General features: G+C 43.0%; 1 protein-coding gene across 3 annotated transcripts in view; it reads left to right on the top strand.

The window, feature by feature from the left end:
* bmt2 (base methyltransferase of 25S rRNA 2 homolog) overlaps positions 1–17,017 on the top strand; it is a 75,584-nt gene that overhangs the window by 19,141 nt on the left and 39,426 nt on the right. The window contains exons 1-3 of one of the 3 annotated variants that reach the window (XM_059978254.1): positions 11,539–11,553; positions 12,815–12,871; positions 15,921–16,062. In XM_059978254.1, the coding sequence (XP_059834237.1) occupies positions 15,992–16,062 (71 nt within the window). In that variant the 5' untranslated portion in view covers positions 11,539–11,553; positions 12,815–12,871; positions 15,921–15,991. Of the gene's footprint in view, positions 1–11,538; positions 11,554–12,814; positions 12,872–15,920; positions 16,063–17,017 lie in introns of those variants that run through there. The other 2 variants (XM_059978253.1, XM_059978252.1) reach the window with 2 other exon arrangements.

Raw genomic sequence — 17,017 nt, 5'->3', positions numbered from 1 at the left:
AGTCCTCTCCAGTTCCCCTCCCTCCGTGTAAGCAGCAACAAGCAACGATCAACCCCTCCCCCCCCCCACTGGCAAAAAAAAGCATCAGCACCACCACCGAGCACTCAAGTGTGCACAAAGCAACAGTAAAGACACGGACTTTCAGTACCCCAAAGACTGCTTGTTTGCCCAGTACTCGACATACCACAGGTGCTCTCTCTCTCTCCCTAATAAGGAAGAAAGAGGTGTCTCCGTTTCACAATGAGAGGGGAGACATAACAAACAACTTACTGGTTTACAATGTTAAAAGTCCGTTGTGTCGCTTTTTCCAGGCTCTGTGCCCAAAGAACTCAGGTCTCTGGGCACACAGCCTTAGATCCTCCATCTTCCACGTACACCTGCCTGGACACCGACCTCTGATTCCCCTGTCTCAAGAGCCATGAGATCTCAAACCTCTGAAGGCGAGTGAAGCTCTTAGGCCATGCCCTTGGTGTGCCGAAAAATGGCCAGTCATGAAACCCCAAGAGTGGGTTCCATTCCCACAAAGAATCGTAGTCGGCCTGTAGCTCCAGGTCAGCGTCTTCAAAAGAACCCTGAAAAGGTAACATAGATATTAAAGAGATTTTAAAGCTGGAAATAGAGCTGTTTCAGAAGATGCAAGCACAGGAGTCGCCGTTAGGTGCCATTGATTCTCCTAAGCACCTCCTCCTTATTTCCCTGTATTAACTCACCTAAACAAAACGTTTTACTGCTAAACTGATGACTTGAATGTAGGTGGGCACAGATTCCCAGAGGCTTTCAGTTTTTCCAGTTGTGATTAGACGTTTTGCTGTTACGATGGTCAGACTGTGGCCTAGCATTGGTCAAGTCATTACAAGTAACTGATTACTAAACATTCTGCCCTCAAAGCATATTTATAATTCCATGTCTCACCAACCCAGTGACAGGAGCTTTATTGCAATAAACCTCAGACCCAAGTTCCTCAGACCTATTTGGACAGGAAGTTACAATACCAAGGTTATGCACATCACCGTTTCTGTACTCTGCACAGAGGACTTTACAGATATCCTCAACGGGAGTAAGTATTAAATAGATGAACATTCCACCTTCCATGGAAGATGGATGGTGCTCGCGGTTTGTACTTTTTACTACAACTAGTGAACCTTCATGCATTCACTATCTCAGGTAGTTTGTGGGGGGGGTAATACACTAGACACACTATTCTGCATGGTCTCAGGAATACTCTTCCAATTTCTCCCCCCAGTTATTAGCCTTTTAATAGATATAGATGTCACCATAAAAACGAGTCTCCTTGCTGATGGGGTGGAAGCCTGACTTTGAGTTATAGAGCACTACAGCACAGAAACAGGCCCTTCAGCCCATCTAGTCTGTGCCAAACTGTTATTCTGTCACATCCCAAGAACCTGAACTTGGACCATAGTGCTCCATACCGCTCCAATCCATGTACTTATTGGAATTTCTCTTAAATATTACAGTCAAGCCTGCATCCACTGCTTCTGCTGGCAGTTTGTTCACACTCACACCACCCTCTGAGTGAAGAAGGGTCCCCCTCAGATTCCCCTTAAATATTTCACCTTTCAATCTTAACCTATGACTTTTAGTCTCATCCAGCCTCAATGGGAAAAGCCTGTTTGTATTTAAGCCTCGTAATTTTGTATACCTCTATCAAGGCTCCTGTCATTCTCCTACGCTCAAGGAAATAACAAGGTATCAGGTCCTTGCCTGTTTCAGGAACTGGACTGACCTTGAGTCCTTCAAACATCATTAGCTAGGCTATGTTGTACAACAGTCCAGGTTGTGTCTGTCCTTTTTTCATGACAGAAAGGGGCCATTTCTTCACAGATTCTATTTATCTGTTTAATGTTGGATTTTTAGACAGGACTGCATGTACCAATAACCACCCTTTGTGGCTGTTCCAAGAGCAAGTAAGCAGGCAAGAAGTAAAACTGAATAAAGCTCCTAATACAGTGTAATTAAGCATTTTGATTAACAAGTGATTCCACATGAAGCATAGAAAAGAGAGATTACATGTTTAAAGAGAATACTTGTTAATTTACATGGTTAGCTTGGGCAGTTGGTACTTAAGTCTATTATAACCTTGTACTGTTCTACCTCTGAATCATTTCATTTTCTCCATTGGAAGAAATTCTTTAGACAAACCAAGCCTGTGAAGTTGAAGAAAATAAAAACAGGATTTTGCAGTTTTAATGTGTCAAGTTTTTCTTGCTAGTCAAATGTGACGTTTACGTAGAAAATATAATGTAATTTGATCAAGAAAGCTGACCAACGCCTCTACTTTCTGAGGAGATCTGCACCAAGCACATCAATGCTCCAGACCCTCTACAGTAGAGAATATCCTAACGTGCTTCATCATTGTATTGTACAGAAACTACACTGCAATGAACAGCATGGCTGTACAATGGAAGTTAAAAGGGCCCAATGCATCACTGGGATCAGTTTACTGTCATCTGGGACATATATGTAGAAAGGTGCTGGAGAAAGGCCAGCAGTATCACAAAGGATCCCACCCATCCTGCTCATGGCCTCTTTGTCCCACTCCCATCAGAGAGGAGGCTATGTAGCATCTATGTCAGAACGATCAGTCTCAAGAACAGTTACTTTCCCCAGTCAATGCCTCCACCCACTATCCACAGCGCCCCTCCCTCACCACCACTACTTTATAATTTCCTTTCTTTTTCTTTTTTCAATCTTTTTATAGATTTTTTAAAAAGTGTACAAACAAGAGGAGAATATCTCTGGTATATATGTCAATAGAAGTACATACAGAAGGTAAAGTAAACAATATCAGAATCACACATAGTGTTGATCTACAAAGTATAAATTCGATATAGAATGTGTAATTCTCCTCTGATCAATTTATGAAGAAAGGAAGAACTATTAGAAATTTTTATGTAAAAGAAAAGAGAAAAAAAACTATTCTAAACAGAAAAATAAAGGACTAGGCAGTCCATCCTGGCAGAAAAACCAAGAGAAGAGAACCAAGATCAAATCCAAGGTTCTGAAAAAATAGCTGGAAGAGAATTAGTACAAAAATCAGATCATATGAAAATATTGAATGAAAGGTCGCTAGATTTCTTCAAATTTAAAGGATGTATCCAATGTCCGACCTTTTATTTGCTCTAGACTTAAACAGGACATGATAGAGGAACGCCAATAAAAGATGGTAGGAGGGTTAGGGTCCTTCCATTTAAGCAAAATGGCTTTCCTAGCCAATACTTTATAATTTCCTGTCAGTCACTTTATGCATAGACCCTCCTGTACTTCGCACAACTTTATGTATATACAATCAACCTATGTATATAAGCTATCTTTGGTATTATTTCTGTTTTGTTTTATTATTGGCTTCTTTATCTTTTAGTTATTTTTCTGTGCTGCAATAAATCCAGAGTAATAGTTATATTGGTGTATAGAAAAAGACATTAAATAATTCCACTGCTATCTGTCAGGAGTTTGTACGTTCTCTGTGTGGGTTTCCTCCAGGTTCTTCATTTTTCTCCCTTAGTCCAAAGATTTGCCGATTGGTAGGTTAATTGGTCATTGTAAATTGTCCTGTGATTAGGCTATGGTTAAATCGGGTGATTGCTGGCTGGCGTGGCTGAAAGGGCCTATTTTGCATTGTATCTCAATTTTAAAAAATAGATCTTCAAACTATTTTGTTTTTAAATGGTGATTGTTACATTTAAGAAAATGTGTCTTAAGGTTCTCTTGAGTGCATTGAGTCAAAATTCAACAGATTTAGGCTGATTAATCATGATATTTTCTAAGCTTATTTCATTTCTAATTCGAAACTCCAAACTCTGAAAATGAATTTGCATGAATGCTGTTAAAAAATGGCCAGCTATTCTTCAGGTCTTTGCTCATATTTAGTTTGGATATACAGAAAGATTGTCACCTGAATGTCAGATGTAACAGTGTAGTGGAAGTGCATTTCAGGTAGTGAACTCATTTCTCTTCAGGTTTATGGATGCAGAACAGAACTGCTCACTATTGTGCCCTTCTGATGAGAGTTTGTGTGCAAAGTTAAATGCAGGACACCTCAAAGCCCAAAATGGAGAATGACAATTTAGTGTGGTGAAATTTGAAAGTATTGGACTTTTAGAGTTGTGAATCTGAGTTTGTGACATCCTCTTAGTAGATGCTAAAAATTGCATTTCCGGCTTTATTAAAAGAAACTTGTATCTGTGAGTTTCTATTGCACAGAAAGGTGAAAATGTAAAACAATATTTAAGATTATAAAATAGGCAGTTCTTCTGAACCAACTTACATACCTGGACTCGTATACTCATATTCTCAGTGAAATTCCCAGTGTTCAACATTGTTGTGAGTTTAAGTTGATGGTAACATCCTCTATGAATGTTTTCGCCAGCACTTGCATTGCATCAGTCCTGTGAAGTTTACCCATGAGTACACATACAGCAGTCCCATTGAAATCAACTTTAGCAATGAAAGTAGTCTTTTCGAAGTATTTTTTGAAGGTAATGAGAAAATTTTCTTGTTAGTCTTGTTTACATGAAATGGTTTATCCTTCCAAAACTCATGGGAGGTGATGTCACTCTTATGCAGGTATCAGCATTTTAGCAGTAAGTGGAGTTTTTTTTGTGAAAAAGCCACTGAAGACAGCCTGTCTCCTGCATAATTTATGATAGAAACCGGAAGTTTACAAGTAATGGTTACTGTTATACAATTTTAACACTAACCAGCTGTTAACTGTAGTTTCACTTCACCTTTCCTGGAGTTTCATTGTAACTATTGTCTGATTCATTTAATTAAAAAAGTTATTATTTAATTTTTTAAAATACTTTAAGTATTTTGCATACAGTGCCTTGAAAAAGTATCCAGCCCCAACAACTATTTTCACATATTATTTCATTTTCTAAATTTAAAATATATTGCAGAATGATTTTTGAGCTAATCTACGAAACATTGTGCATCATGTCAAATAAAAATACTATAACTTGTCAATATTTTACTAAAAATTAAAAATCAAAGTTGTGAGGCTGGAAATACTGTTTGTAATTACTACACTCACTTTCTTCAGGTGAAATATACTGTTCAGAGATGTAGACAGTTGGAGGATCACCTGTTTTCAGTGAATTCATAAGAATAACCCCCCCCCCCCTTCTGTAAGGTCCAATAGTATATTAGATTTTCAACAGGCCAAACCAAAATGAAGACAAAAGAGCATTCAAGGCAAGTCACGGAATTGATAATTCAGAAGCACAGATCTAGGGAAGGGTACAAGACCATCTCAGAGGCACTGAACAAACCCCAAAAGTCAGTGTAGTCCATTGTGTGAAAATGGGGAAAATATATGAAACCTCAGCCACACTGCCTAGGTCACCTCTTTAAACTTAGCTGCCGGAGAAGAATGGCAGTCATAAGAGAGGCTACTGTGATTCCAACAGTCACTCTGAGTGAGCAGCAGAAGTCAGTGTCTGCAACTGGAAATGAAGTTCATGGCTCCACAATCTCTAAATCTTTGCACATAAAGGGTATTTATGGAAGAGTGGTAAGAAAGCAGCCCTGGCTAAAAAAACTAAAAATCCTTGCTTGTAAAGACTTTGCAAAGCATCACTTAAAAGATTCTGTAAAGATGTGGAAGAAGGTCTTGTGGTCGGATGAGACTAAAGTGGAACTTTTTGGCCTCAACACTAAACGGTACAAGTAGTGTAAATCTAATACTGCACATCAGTCAGGTAACACCATCCCTATTGTAAAGTATGGTGGGGGAAGCCTTCTGCTCTGGGGATGCTTTTACAGCAGCAGGGATTGGAAATCTGGTCAGGATTAATGGGAAGATAAAAGCTGCTAAATACAGAGAGATCCTGGATAAAAACCTGCTAGGTTCTGCCAGAAAGCTTAAATTGGGGAGGTTGTTTATCTTTCAGCAGGGCAACAACCCAAAACACACAGCCAGAGCAACAATGGAGTAGCTTCAATTGAGGAAAATTAATGTCCTTGAGTGGTCCAAGATCTGATCTTAACTCGACCAAACATCTCTTGCAGAACCTCAATATTGCTGTCCACTGCCGCTCCCCAACTGACCTGGCACAGATTGTGCAATTCTGCTAGGAGGAAATGGGTAAATCTTGCTGCATCACGTTGTTCAAAGATAATAACAACTTCTCCAAAAAAGCTGTGAGAGGTGATTCAACCAAGTACTGAGCAAAGAAGGATGAATACTTTTGAACTGCTGATATTTCAGCTTTTGAATTTTTAGTTTTTCATGGTTTTGTGGCGGACCGCACACGCAGGTCTCAACCGCCATATCGGGAGCCGCGGGCAGACTCGTGGTAGCACGTTTGGAACTACCCGCTCGGGGTGGACCTTCCGGGGATAGTCTGACATCATATCCGCCCTGCAGGTCGCAGGGGCCCATGGGAGGGGAGATTTAAGCGCACGATTTTGAATCAGTAAAGGCATTCTGAGTTCAGCTTTCTCTGCCTACGTGTGTTTCTTTAGTAGCGCGTTGTGTGTGACAACATTGGTGACCCTGACGTTCCAGACGGCATCTGGAGCCGGTGACTCAGCGACCAACCATGAGTTCGAGCAACTCGCACAGCGCAGTCTCTCTGAAGCTCCCGACTTTCTGGGCCACTCAGCCCCACGGTTGGTTCGAGCAGGCTGAGGCCCAGTTCAATATCAGAGACATTACAGCCAACGCTACATGGTACTACTACGTGGTCAGCACGCTCGACCAGGAGATGGCAGGCCAGATCATCGACTTCCTACGCCAGCCACCAACGGAGGACAGGTACACTAAGCTTAAGGTGCTCCTGGTCTGTACCTTCGGAGTCTCCCACTGCTAACGGGCCGCGCGGCTCCTCCACAGGGACGGCCTGGGCAACCGCACGCCACCTGAGCTCATGAATGATATGTTGGCGCTCATGGATGGCCATAAGTTGTGCCTTTTATTTGAACAGTTGTGCCTCGATCAATTGCCAGAGGACATTTACCTCCTTCTCGCGAGTGAGGATTTCAGCGACCCACACAGGGTCGCGGCTAAAGCAGACATCCTTTGGCAGAGCACGCAACGTGGAGCAGCCTCCATTGGCCTAGCCACGATCGTGAGCCCCAAAGTCCAGGCCCCGCAACCAAAGCCATCGAGACCCACGGGGGAAAAAGACAAAAGTTCGGAACAGAAGTGTTTCTATCACCAAAGATGCTCAGGTGCGCGCCGCTGCCGTCCACCATGTGCTTTTCAGGGAAACGCCGGGGCCAGCTGTCGCTAATAGCTACGACGGCTGGCCACCGAGACAGCCTCCTGTACCCCTGGACCGACACTCCGGGCGGCGCTTCCTGGTAGACACCGGGGCCAAAGTCAGCGTACTCCCCCCCTCAAACATGGACATTCGTAACACAGTCCCAGGCCCCAAACTCTCCTCTGCAAATGGCACCAGTATTCGGATGTATGACCCATGAACTATCTCACTGCATTTTGGGTCCAGCCATTTCACTTGGACTTTCACGTTGGCAGCGGTGTCACAGCCACTACTAGGGGCAGACTTCCCACGAGCCATCTGCCTCCTGGTCGACTTAAAAGGCCGGGGTGTTGGCGGAATTCCCCTCCATAGTCACCCCGCAGTTCTCCACAGCTGGTCCCAAACACGGCGTGCAGCACCACATCCCCACACAAGGACCGCCGCTGCACGCCCAAGCTCGCAGGCTCCCACCCGACAAGCTCCACCTCGCCAAGGAGGAGTTCCATAAGATAGAAGAGTTGGGAATCATACACCGCTCAGACAGCTCTTGGGCATCCCCTCTGCATGTGGTGCTCAAGTCCACAGGAGGATGGAGGCCCTGTGGAGACTACAGAAGGCTCAACAATGCCACAACTGCCGACAGATACCGGGTACCCCACATCCAGGACTTCACGGCGAACCTGCATGAAGCGACCAGCTTCTCGAAAATTGACCTGGTCAGGGGATACCATCAGATCCCAGTGCACCCCAACAACGTGCCCAAGACAGTCCTTATCACCCCATTTGGCTTGTTCGAATTCCTGAGGATACCTTTCGGTCTCAAGAATGCAGCCCACATTTTCCAAAGGCTCATGGACTCAGTGGGACGTGGCTTGGATTTCGTTTTCATTTACTTGGATGATATCCTGGTGGCCAGCAGTTCGCACCAAGAGCACATGGCACATTTGCGCCAGCTCTGCCAACGCCTGAGTGACCACAAACTGGCAATCAATCCAGCAAAGTGCCAGTTCGGGCTGACGGAGATCAACTTCTTGGGCCACAGAGTCAATGGACATGGCGCAGTTCCCCTACCAGACAAGGTCCAGGCCATCCGCCAGTTCCCCAAGCCCAGCACGGTCAAGGGCCTGCAAGAGTTCGTAGGGATGGTCAACTTTTATCATCAGTTTGTGCTAGCGGCAGCATGCATCATGAGACCCTTGTTCCGTCTGATGGTCGGCAAGGACAAAGAAGTGGCATGGGACGCGGAGTCCACGGAGGCGTTCGAGCAGACCAAGGAGGCGCTGGCGAAGGTGACCCTCCTAATGCACCAGAGAGTCGATGTACCCACAGCACTCACAGTCGACGCTTCCAACACGGCAGTCGGCGGAGTCGTGGAGCAGCTCATCGAGGACCAGTGGCGACCACTCGCTTTCTTTAGCTGGCACTTATGGCCACCAGAGGTGAAGTACAGCACCTTCGACAGAGAGTTGCTAGCCCTCTACCTGGCTGTCCGATATTTCCGGTACTTCCTCGAGGGAAGGGAGTTCACCATGTATATGGACCACAAGCCCCTCACCTTCGTGCTGGCTGAGGTATCGGACCCTCTGCCTCCACTCAGTAGGCATATTGTCCTCAGGAATAGACTACGCAGCACAAGTGGAAGCACAACAGTTGGACATTGAGATCCCGGCTTACCGCACCGCCGTTTCGGGGTTCCAGTTGGAGGATGTCTCCATCGGCTTGGCAGCGGATCGACTCCTGTGCGATGTGTCTACCGGCAAACCCCGACCCGTGGTACCAGCAGCATGGAGGCGCTGGGTGTTCGACAGGCTGCACGACCTGGCCCATCCGTCCATCCGGGCGTCCATCAAGCTGGTAGCGGACAGGTTCGTCTAGCAAGGTTTGCGCAAACAGTTCGGACACTGGGCCAGGACCTGCGTACACTGCCAGACCACCAAAGTCCAGCGGCACATGAAGGCACCCCTCCAGCAGTTCCAGCCGATGCACAGGAAGTTCCAACACATCCATATGGACATCATCAGCCCCCTGCCAGTCTCCTGGGGTGCCATGTATATCTTTACCATGGTAGACAGGTTCGCCAGATGGCCGGAAGCAATACTGCTCGCAGACACGTCCACAGAGTCCTGCACCAGGATGCTCATTGCAAACTGAATCACCAGGTTCGGCCTCCCAATGGACATCACCTCCAACAGAGGGGTGCAGTTCATGTTTGGTTTGTGGACAGCAATGGCGCAGCTCCTGGGCACCCAGCTGCATCACACCACAGCGTACCATCCCCAGTCCTAGACTAGAGCTAGACAGTTTGCTAGAGCGATTCCACTGGCATCTCAAATCGGCCCTGATGGCGTGCCTCAGTGGCCCCAACTGGACAGATGAGCTTCCCTGGGTCCTATTGAGCATCCGCACAGCCCCTAAGGAGGACCTGGACCCCTCTTCAGTGGAACTGGTCTACGGCAACCCCCTAACAGTCCTAGGTGAGTTCGTACCAGAGGCCTGAGGTTCAGCTGGAACTCCAGCAGCGGTGCTAATGAGGCTGCGGGACAAGGTAGGAACCCTAGCACCGGTCCCGACCTCCAGGCATGGTCCCACGCCATCCTTCACCCCTAAAGACTGAATATGTTTTTATTCGCAGGGGCATGCATGGGTCACCTCTACAGCGGACGTACGAGGGACCCTTCAAGGTGATCCGGCACAATGGAACCACGTGTGTCGTGCAGGTGGGTGGCCGGGAAAAGACTTTTACAGTGGACCGCCTCAAACCGGCAGGCTTGGACATTGAGCAACCAGTGAGGGTACCCGCACCACGCCAGCGAGGCCGGCCACCCAGGCAAGCCACACAGACTGGGGGCCCCACTTCCTCAATGGACGTTTCTCGGGGGGGGGGGTGTGGCGGCCCATAGATGCGGGACTTGAACTGCCATTAGGCGCCGTGGGCAGACATGCGGTATCGCGTTTGGAACTACCCGCTTGGGGCGGACCTTCCAGGGACAGTCTGACGTCACGTCCACCCTGCGGGTCGCAGGAGCCCATGGGAGGGGAGATTTAAGCGCGCAATTTTGAATTGGTGAAGGCATTCTGAGTTCAGCTCTCTGCCTCCGTGCGTTTCTTTAGTAGCATGTTGTGTGCGACTACAGTTTACAATTTTTCTGGTTTTTAGGACTCTGCTGTGGGGAAAAAAATGGGAACATGTGATTCACAAATAAAATTTTGCAGTTAAATTGATCAAAATCCCTGGTTGTAATACTTAATTATGTGTATCAAGGGTTGGAGGCTGAATACTTTTACAAGGCACTGTGCAATCCAACAATTAGCTTCGACTATGTGACACCTTCTGTACAAAATGAAATTGCCACTTTATTTCATTTGTTAAATCTGTTATTTAGAGAAATGAATCCTATTCAAAGTAAATAAACTTGTGATTAAAAACAAAATTCTTTACCCATCAATATTTGCAGTATTGAATCTGGCTCAGATAAATCATGTCAATGTTTTCTTTCAGAGAATCCAATTGTTTTGGGAAACTGGCCAAGAAAAACATCACCCCTGAAAGTTTCACAGCTGGTTGCTATTTGAAAGTGCTACAAAATCTTTAAAACCATACAGGTTAGAAAATGAGAAAATGATATGCTAAAAGAAGTTACTTGGACACAAAGTGGGAAGTGGTCTACGTTTCTACAGGCTGTGATGTGACTGCAGCTATGTTTAATGTTGTAAAAGTGAAGAGCTGTTATGTTCGTTCCTTACTTTTCCAATTATGTAAGGGGCATGAACCATCAAATGTTTTTAAGCAATGCTGCCTAGCTTTATAAAGTTGCAAGTGATGTTGAATGTTGTTAGTGTCTTTGATATTCAAATTATTAAATAGTAGTGACAGTTTTGACGTCAGTTGAGCGGGGTATGAGTGTGATGGCAGAGTTTCACTAATTAAAGCCATTGTTTGAGAGCATCCAGCTGTTTGCACTGGGATTGCCACCAATGCTACACTTGCCAGATGGATATATTAGCAACTGGGCTCCTGATAGAAGACAGCAGTGGGGCACAATGAAAGAATGTTGACACTGAAAGTGGTCTCAGAATAATGGAAGAGCTACCCACTCTTTAAGAGGAAGAAAATTTTTCACCATTCTCACTCATTCCCTCTGTGTGCATCCTTATTTTACTAGAGCAAGTTTATCTGACAAATACGTTGATGGCATTGCCAGCTGAGGTGATAAACACGCAAAAATGCAAATGCTTTGATAACAAGGATTTGAAGGCATTATTATTACAAACACATCTTTAAAAATATTCTAACAGGCAATGCATACATCCAAAGAGCATCTGTTTTGAAGTAAGTAATCTGTGTATTGTTTATCTTCCCCTTCCAGATACTGTAATGATTTCTTCACTTCCAAATCTTAGAATTGCTCCTCTTTCTTTGACCCTCTCAGACACCTCTCTACTCTTTATTTTGGAACCTTTCACAAAGATGCTTTTGGGCTCTCGACTGCTTTGGTTTTGTTTGCTATAATGCATTGGTTAAAAAGCCCTCCCTTTTCTCTCTCTCTCTCTCCTCCCCCTCTCTCGCTCTGTATCTCTCTCTATGTGTCTGTCTGTCTCTTTCTCTCTCTCTCTCCCTCTCCCCCCCCAACTTCCCTCCATCTTCCAGTTCCCTGCAATGTCTTGATAGAAACGCTCTGTTAATGTGCATGAATTTGGTTAACTATTTCTCCTGCTTTTTGATCAGTAGGGCTCAATGTGGGATTTGCATATTACACCTCTAACAATCCTGAATGAGCCAGTGGTAAATTGTGAGTAATGTTTGCACAATATTACCGTGACAATAGTGATGTCTCTGAAACATCATATTAATTTCATAGTTCTCAAGCTATGAGCAGAAGCTTGGTTAAACGATAAATTGGATGTCTCTTTGAAGAAAAACCAAACATAAGATTCTTTTTCACTAGACTGATACTCTTTTATTCATGCTTGGGAATATAGGCATCATTGACAAAGCTAACATGTATTGCCCTCCAACCAAGATCACATGAGATAGTCAAAATAAGCACCTAGGATAAAAATGTAAATATAGCAAGAGTTAAAACTGAAATTCACCAATACAGTGTAATAAAAACATATTTAGGTTGTTAAATAACTCGAGCAATAGATTGAAGTATAAACTTTTGATTTCTCTGCTCCTCTGGGAACTGCATTATGTAGTACATCATGCAGAACAACATTCTTGATGCTTGCCAATTCTTCAGGAAGTAATTGTGTAATGTGCAATTAGTTTTTGATTAAGACCTCAGCAGGATACTAGTGGAATTTTAGAGAATTATTGATTTAAAAACGCCAATCTGTGAATTGAGTAAAGTTACTGTTGCCCATTCATTTGATGGTTGCTGAGATGTGAGGCATTGGTGATCAAGAACACCTGCTTTGAAGGAATACAGTGGTATGCAAAAGTTTGGGCACCCCGGTCAAAATTTCTGTTACTGTGAATAGTTAAGCAAGTAAAAGATGACCTGATTTCCAAAAGGCATAAAGTTAAAGATGACACATTTCTTTAATATTTTAAGCAAAATTACTTTTTTTATTTCCATCTTTTACAGTTTCAAAATAACAAAAATGGAAAAGGGCCAGAAGCAAAAATTTGGGCACCCTGCATGGTCAGTACTTAGTAACACCCCCTTTGGCAAGTATCATAGCTTGTAAACGCTTTCTGTAACCAGCTAAGATTCTTTCAATTCTTGTTTGGGGGATTTTCACCCAATCTTCCTTGAAAAAGGCTTCTAGTTCTGTGAGATTCTTGGGCCGTCTTGCATGCACTGCTCTTTTGAGGTGGATCCACAGATTTTCGATGATGTTTAGGTCAGGAGACTGTGAGGGCCATGACAGAACCTTCAGTTTGAGCCTCTTGAGGTAGTCCATTATGGATTTTGAGGTGTGTTTAGGATCATTATCTTGTTGTAGAAACCATCATCTTCAGCTTTTTTACAGATGGTGTGCTTCCAGAAAGGGCTGGTATTTAATTGAATTCATTCTTCCTTCTACCAGTAAAATGTTCCCCGTGCCACTGGCTGCAACACAAGCCCAAAGCATGATCGATCCACGCCAGTGCTTAACAGTTGGAGAGGTGTTCTTTTCATGAAATTCTGCACCATTTTTTCTCCAAACATATCTTTGCTCATTGCGGCCAATAAGTTCTATTTTAACTTCATCAGTCCCCAGGACATGTTTCCAAAATATATCAGGCTTGTTTAGATGTTCCTTTACAAACTTCTGATGCTGAATTTTGTAGTGAGGATGCAGACAGGGTTTTCTTCTGATGACTCTTCCATGAAGGTCATATTTGTGCAGGTGTCGCTGCACAGTAGAACAGTGCACCACCACTCCAGAGACTGCTAAATCTTCCTGAAGGTCTTTTGCAGTCAAACGGGTTTTGATTTGCTTTTCTAGCAATCCTACGAGCAGTACTCTCGGAAAGTTTTCTTGGTCTCCCAGACCTCAACTTGACTTTCACTGTTCCTGTTAACTGCCATTTCTTAATTACGTTACGAACTGAGGAAACGGCTACCTGAAAACACTTCGCTATCTTCTTATAGCCTTCTCCTGCTTTGTCGGCATCATTTATTTTAATTTTCAGAGTGCTAGGGCTGCTTAGAGGAGCCCATGGCTGCTGATTGTTGGGACAAGGTTTGAGGATTCAGGGTATTTATAAAGCTTTGAAATTTACATCACTTGGCCTTTCCTAACAATGACTGTGAACAAGCCATAGCCCTAACAAGCTAATTAAGGTCTGAGACCTTAGTAAAAGTTATCTGAGGCCTGAAATCTCTCGGGGTGAACAAATTTTTGCATGGTGCTCCTTTCCTTTTTTTCACTCTAAAATTATACAAAATTGTGCGATATGTGGGTTTTCAATTGAGAAAAAGAGATGGCTGGAGTAGTTTAGCACTTCAGTGTGAGGGTGCGTCAAAAATCAAACTTACAGTAATTAATGAAAACAGCAAAAAGAAAACTGCCAATATTTATCAAAAAACACAATGTGCTACATACTATTGTATGTTTCCCCCTGCCACTCTCTCTCTCCCTTCTCTCTCTCTCTCTCTCTCTCTCTCTCTCTATCTCTATCTCTATCTCTATCTCTATCTCTATCTCTATCTCTATCTCTATCTCTATCTCTATCTCTATCTCTATCTCTATCTCTATCTCTATCTCTATCTCTATCTCTATCTCTATCTCTATCTCTATCTCTATCTCTATCTCTATCTCTATCTCTATCTCTATCTCTATCTCTATCTCTATCTCTATCTCTATCTCTATCTCTCTCTCATATACAAGTGAAATACTGTTTGGAGTGCTGTCCAATGCAAAGGGGAAACGTAAATGGTTGGTGGTGTATCTCCTATCATTGCCTACAAGAGTCTGTGAGAGGGGACTGGTCATGGAAGAAGCTGGAAAAATGAACTATAAAGCTGTGCAGACAACAGCCCATTCAGGATGCTTGTAGAGGAGGGGAAGGAGAAGTGTGAAAGAAATGGAAAATAATCAATTATGTCTGAAGATTAGTTGGGATGGATAAGATGAGGGAAACCTTATCCTTGGTTTCTATGGAAAGTAGGCCATAAGGCTGTAGTTGAGGGAGAAAAGAAACCCTTTCCAAAGATCAGGTGTGGAAGGTGACATTGTCAGAGCAATTGCAAAAGTGACAGAAAGTGTTGGATAATGAGATAGAGCCCTTATAGGAAGCATGTGGAAGTATGTGTAGTCAGAATAGTGGTGGAAGTCTATTAAATGTGTACTGGTGGTGTCTGATTTATCCCGTTAAATAGAATTGGAGATGCTAGAAAGGAAGAGTTGGAAGTCAATCATAAGAAAGTGAGAGAGCAAATAAATTGATTTGTAATTTCTATTTGCCTGGGGAAAATTGCAGTCCACTTTTTTTTTAATATAGAAAGGAATAGTGTATAAAAAGCAGCCATGTCCATGGCTTACTGTAATAAATTCTCTTAACATGATTTGAGTAATTACAGGATAAATTAAATCATCTTGGGTTATGGCAAATCACATATAGCCATATTGCATTTGAGGGTACAGCAGTAGTAATTGTAGAAATTGTGACAAGACGCTCAAAGTGGCTGATATGTCATCTTTTGAGGAGTTGATTGTGCCTTATTTCCTTCCAGCATTCAGGTCTTCTTAAAAAAAAATCAGAAATTGTGGGTATCTTTTCATCAAAGTAATGAATTGGGTGTTTGACTTCTGCCCCAGGCCTCTTATTTTTTTTCTTCTTCTATGTAACTTAAGTTTGGAGGTTTGTATCTGATCATCTGAAACGAAGTCTCGTGGTTGCAAGCAATCAATGCATAAAACTACACTTAACCTGGAGGATAATGGCCCCTAATCTAGAAGCTGGAAAAAGGAAAAGTAAAGGACAGGATAATTTGTGAGATAAACATACTTGTTAGATTGAATGCAAGTCTGAGATGGACATTGCTGGGGCAGAAGAAAGAGAATTTTATGCTTCACCTCGTAATTTAATATTTGTTAAACTTATTTATTTGATTTTAAATTTAAGGTTCCACTAATTGCTGTAAAAAGAACAAAAATTGAACACACTCTAAGAAACATTTTGACCCTCTAGAAAATTGATTCATTGGATAAGAAGATAAAACTTATCTGCAGCTGGTATACAATTCTCTCCCTTTCTCACAGTTGGAGACTTTGACAAGATTTGGCGTGAACACTGTGAAGATGAAGAGACTCTAAGTGAATATGCCGTTGCAATGAAGAATTTGGCAGACAATCATTGGGCTAAAAGCTGTGAGGGCGAAGGACGGATCGAATGGTGTCGCAGGTATGACTTAACACGTTTTTTTCAGATTTTCATTCATACCAATAACTTCAGATAAATTTAATTCCCATGTTTTATGTTAAAGAGACTCACAAATTAATTTTCCTAGTTTGTTCATTCACTTTGACATGTAAGTTGAAAATAGTTATGGGGGAGGGATGGGGGGGGATTTTAACCAAACTGCATCAGATCTTCTCACTACTGCATACAATGGATTTTTGAACTTCACATGGTATTTTCCAGTTACCCATGTTCCACCAACTCTTTTCTGCATTTTCCTTCACACAACACAAAGGGGTCTTAATTGAACCCTGAAAATGATGTGAAAATTATAATACATGGTTCAGTTTAATCCAATATGGGAAACACTGGGGACCACGATCAGTTGAAAAGCACAAATCATACTTTTAAATTGCACATTTCCTGAGTAGCAGCTAAATTTACTAAGGAACTGGCAGAGTTTAAATTTGCCTGCATAGCCTATTGCTACCCAAGATCTTTAATAGGGGAGTTGCACTTTAGAAGTCATTGAGGAGGTCATTGTGATTTGCCAAAGATTTGTGACACAAATGGGAGGGAGTGGCAGTCGAACTTTGGGGGTCTTGCTGAGTGCAGAACGTGAAGAAGTCATGGGCATTACTGTTTCCACAAGCTGCACACTTGAAAGGTTTTTTGAGGAAAAAGGCTGTGGTGACAAAAAAACTTGTGCTTTATACTCCAGGGCCAAAATGCAGGACTGTAATGTTTTGAATCCTCAAATGCATTATTAGCGTCAATTAATTTGTTTTTTTAAAATATCCTCCCTTAACTGGGTAGTTAGCCATTGAGTTTGCTATGCCACCACCACTCAGCAGTAATTTTTCTCAGTCAGGGCATGTTGTTAACATTTGCTTAGTACTACTACATGGTATACACCCATATCTAATAGCTTAAACAGATAATCAATTATTAAGCTATG

The sequence above is a fragment of the Hypanus sabinus genome, chromosome 8, assembly GCF_030144855.1.
Source record: "Hypanus sabinus isolate sHypSab1 chromosome 8, sHypSab1.hap1, whole genome shotgun sequence".
NCBI lineage: Eukaryota > Metazoa > Chordata > Chondrichthyes > Myliobatiformes > Dasyatidae > Hypanus > Hypanus sabinus.
This window is presented reverse-complemented; position numbering and strand designations above follow the sequence as displayed.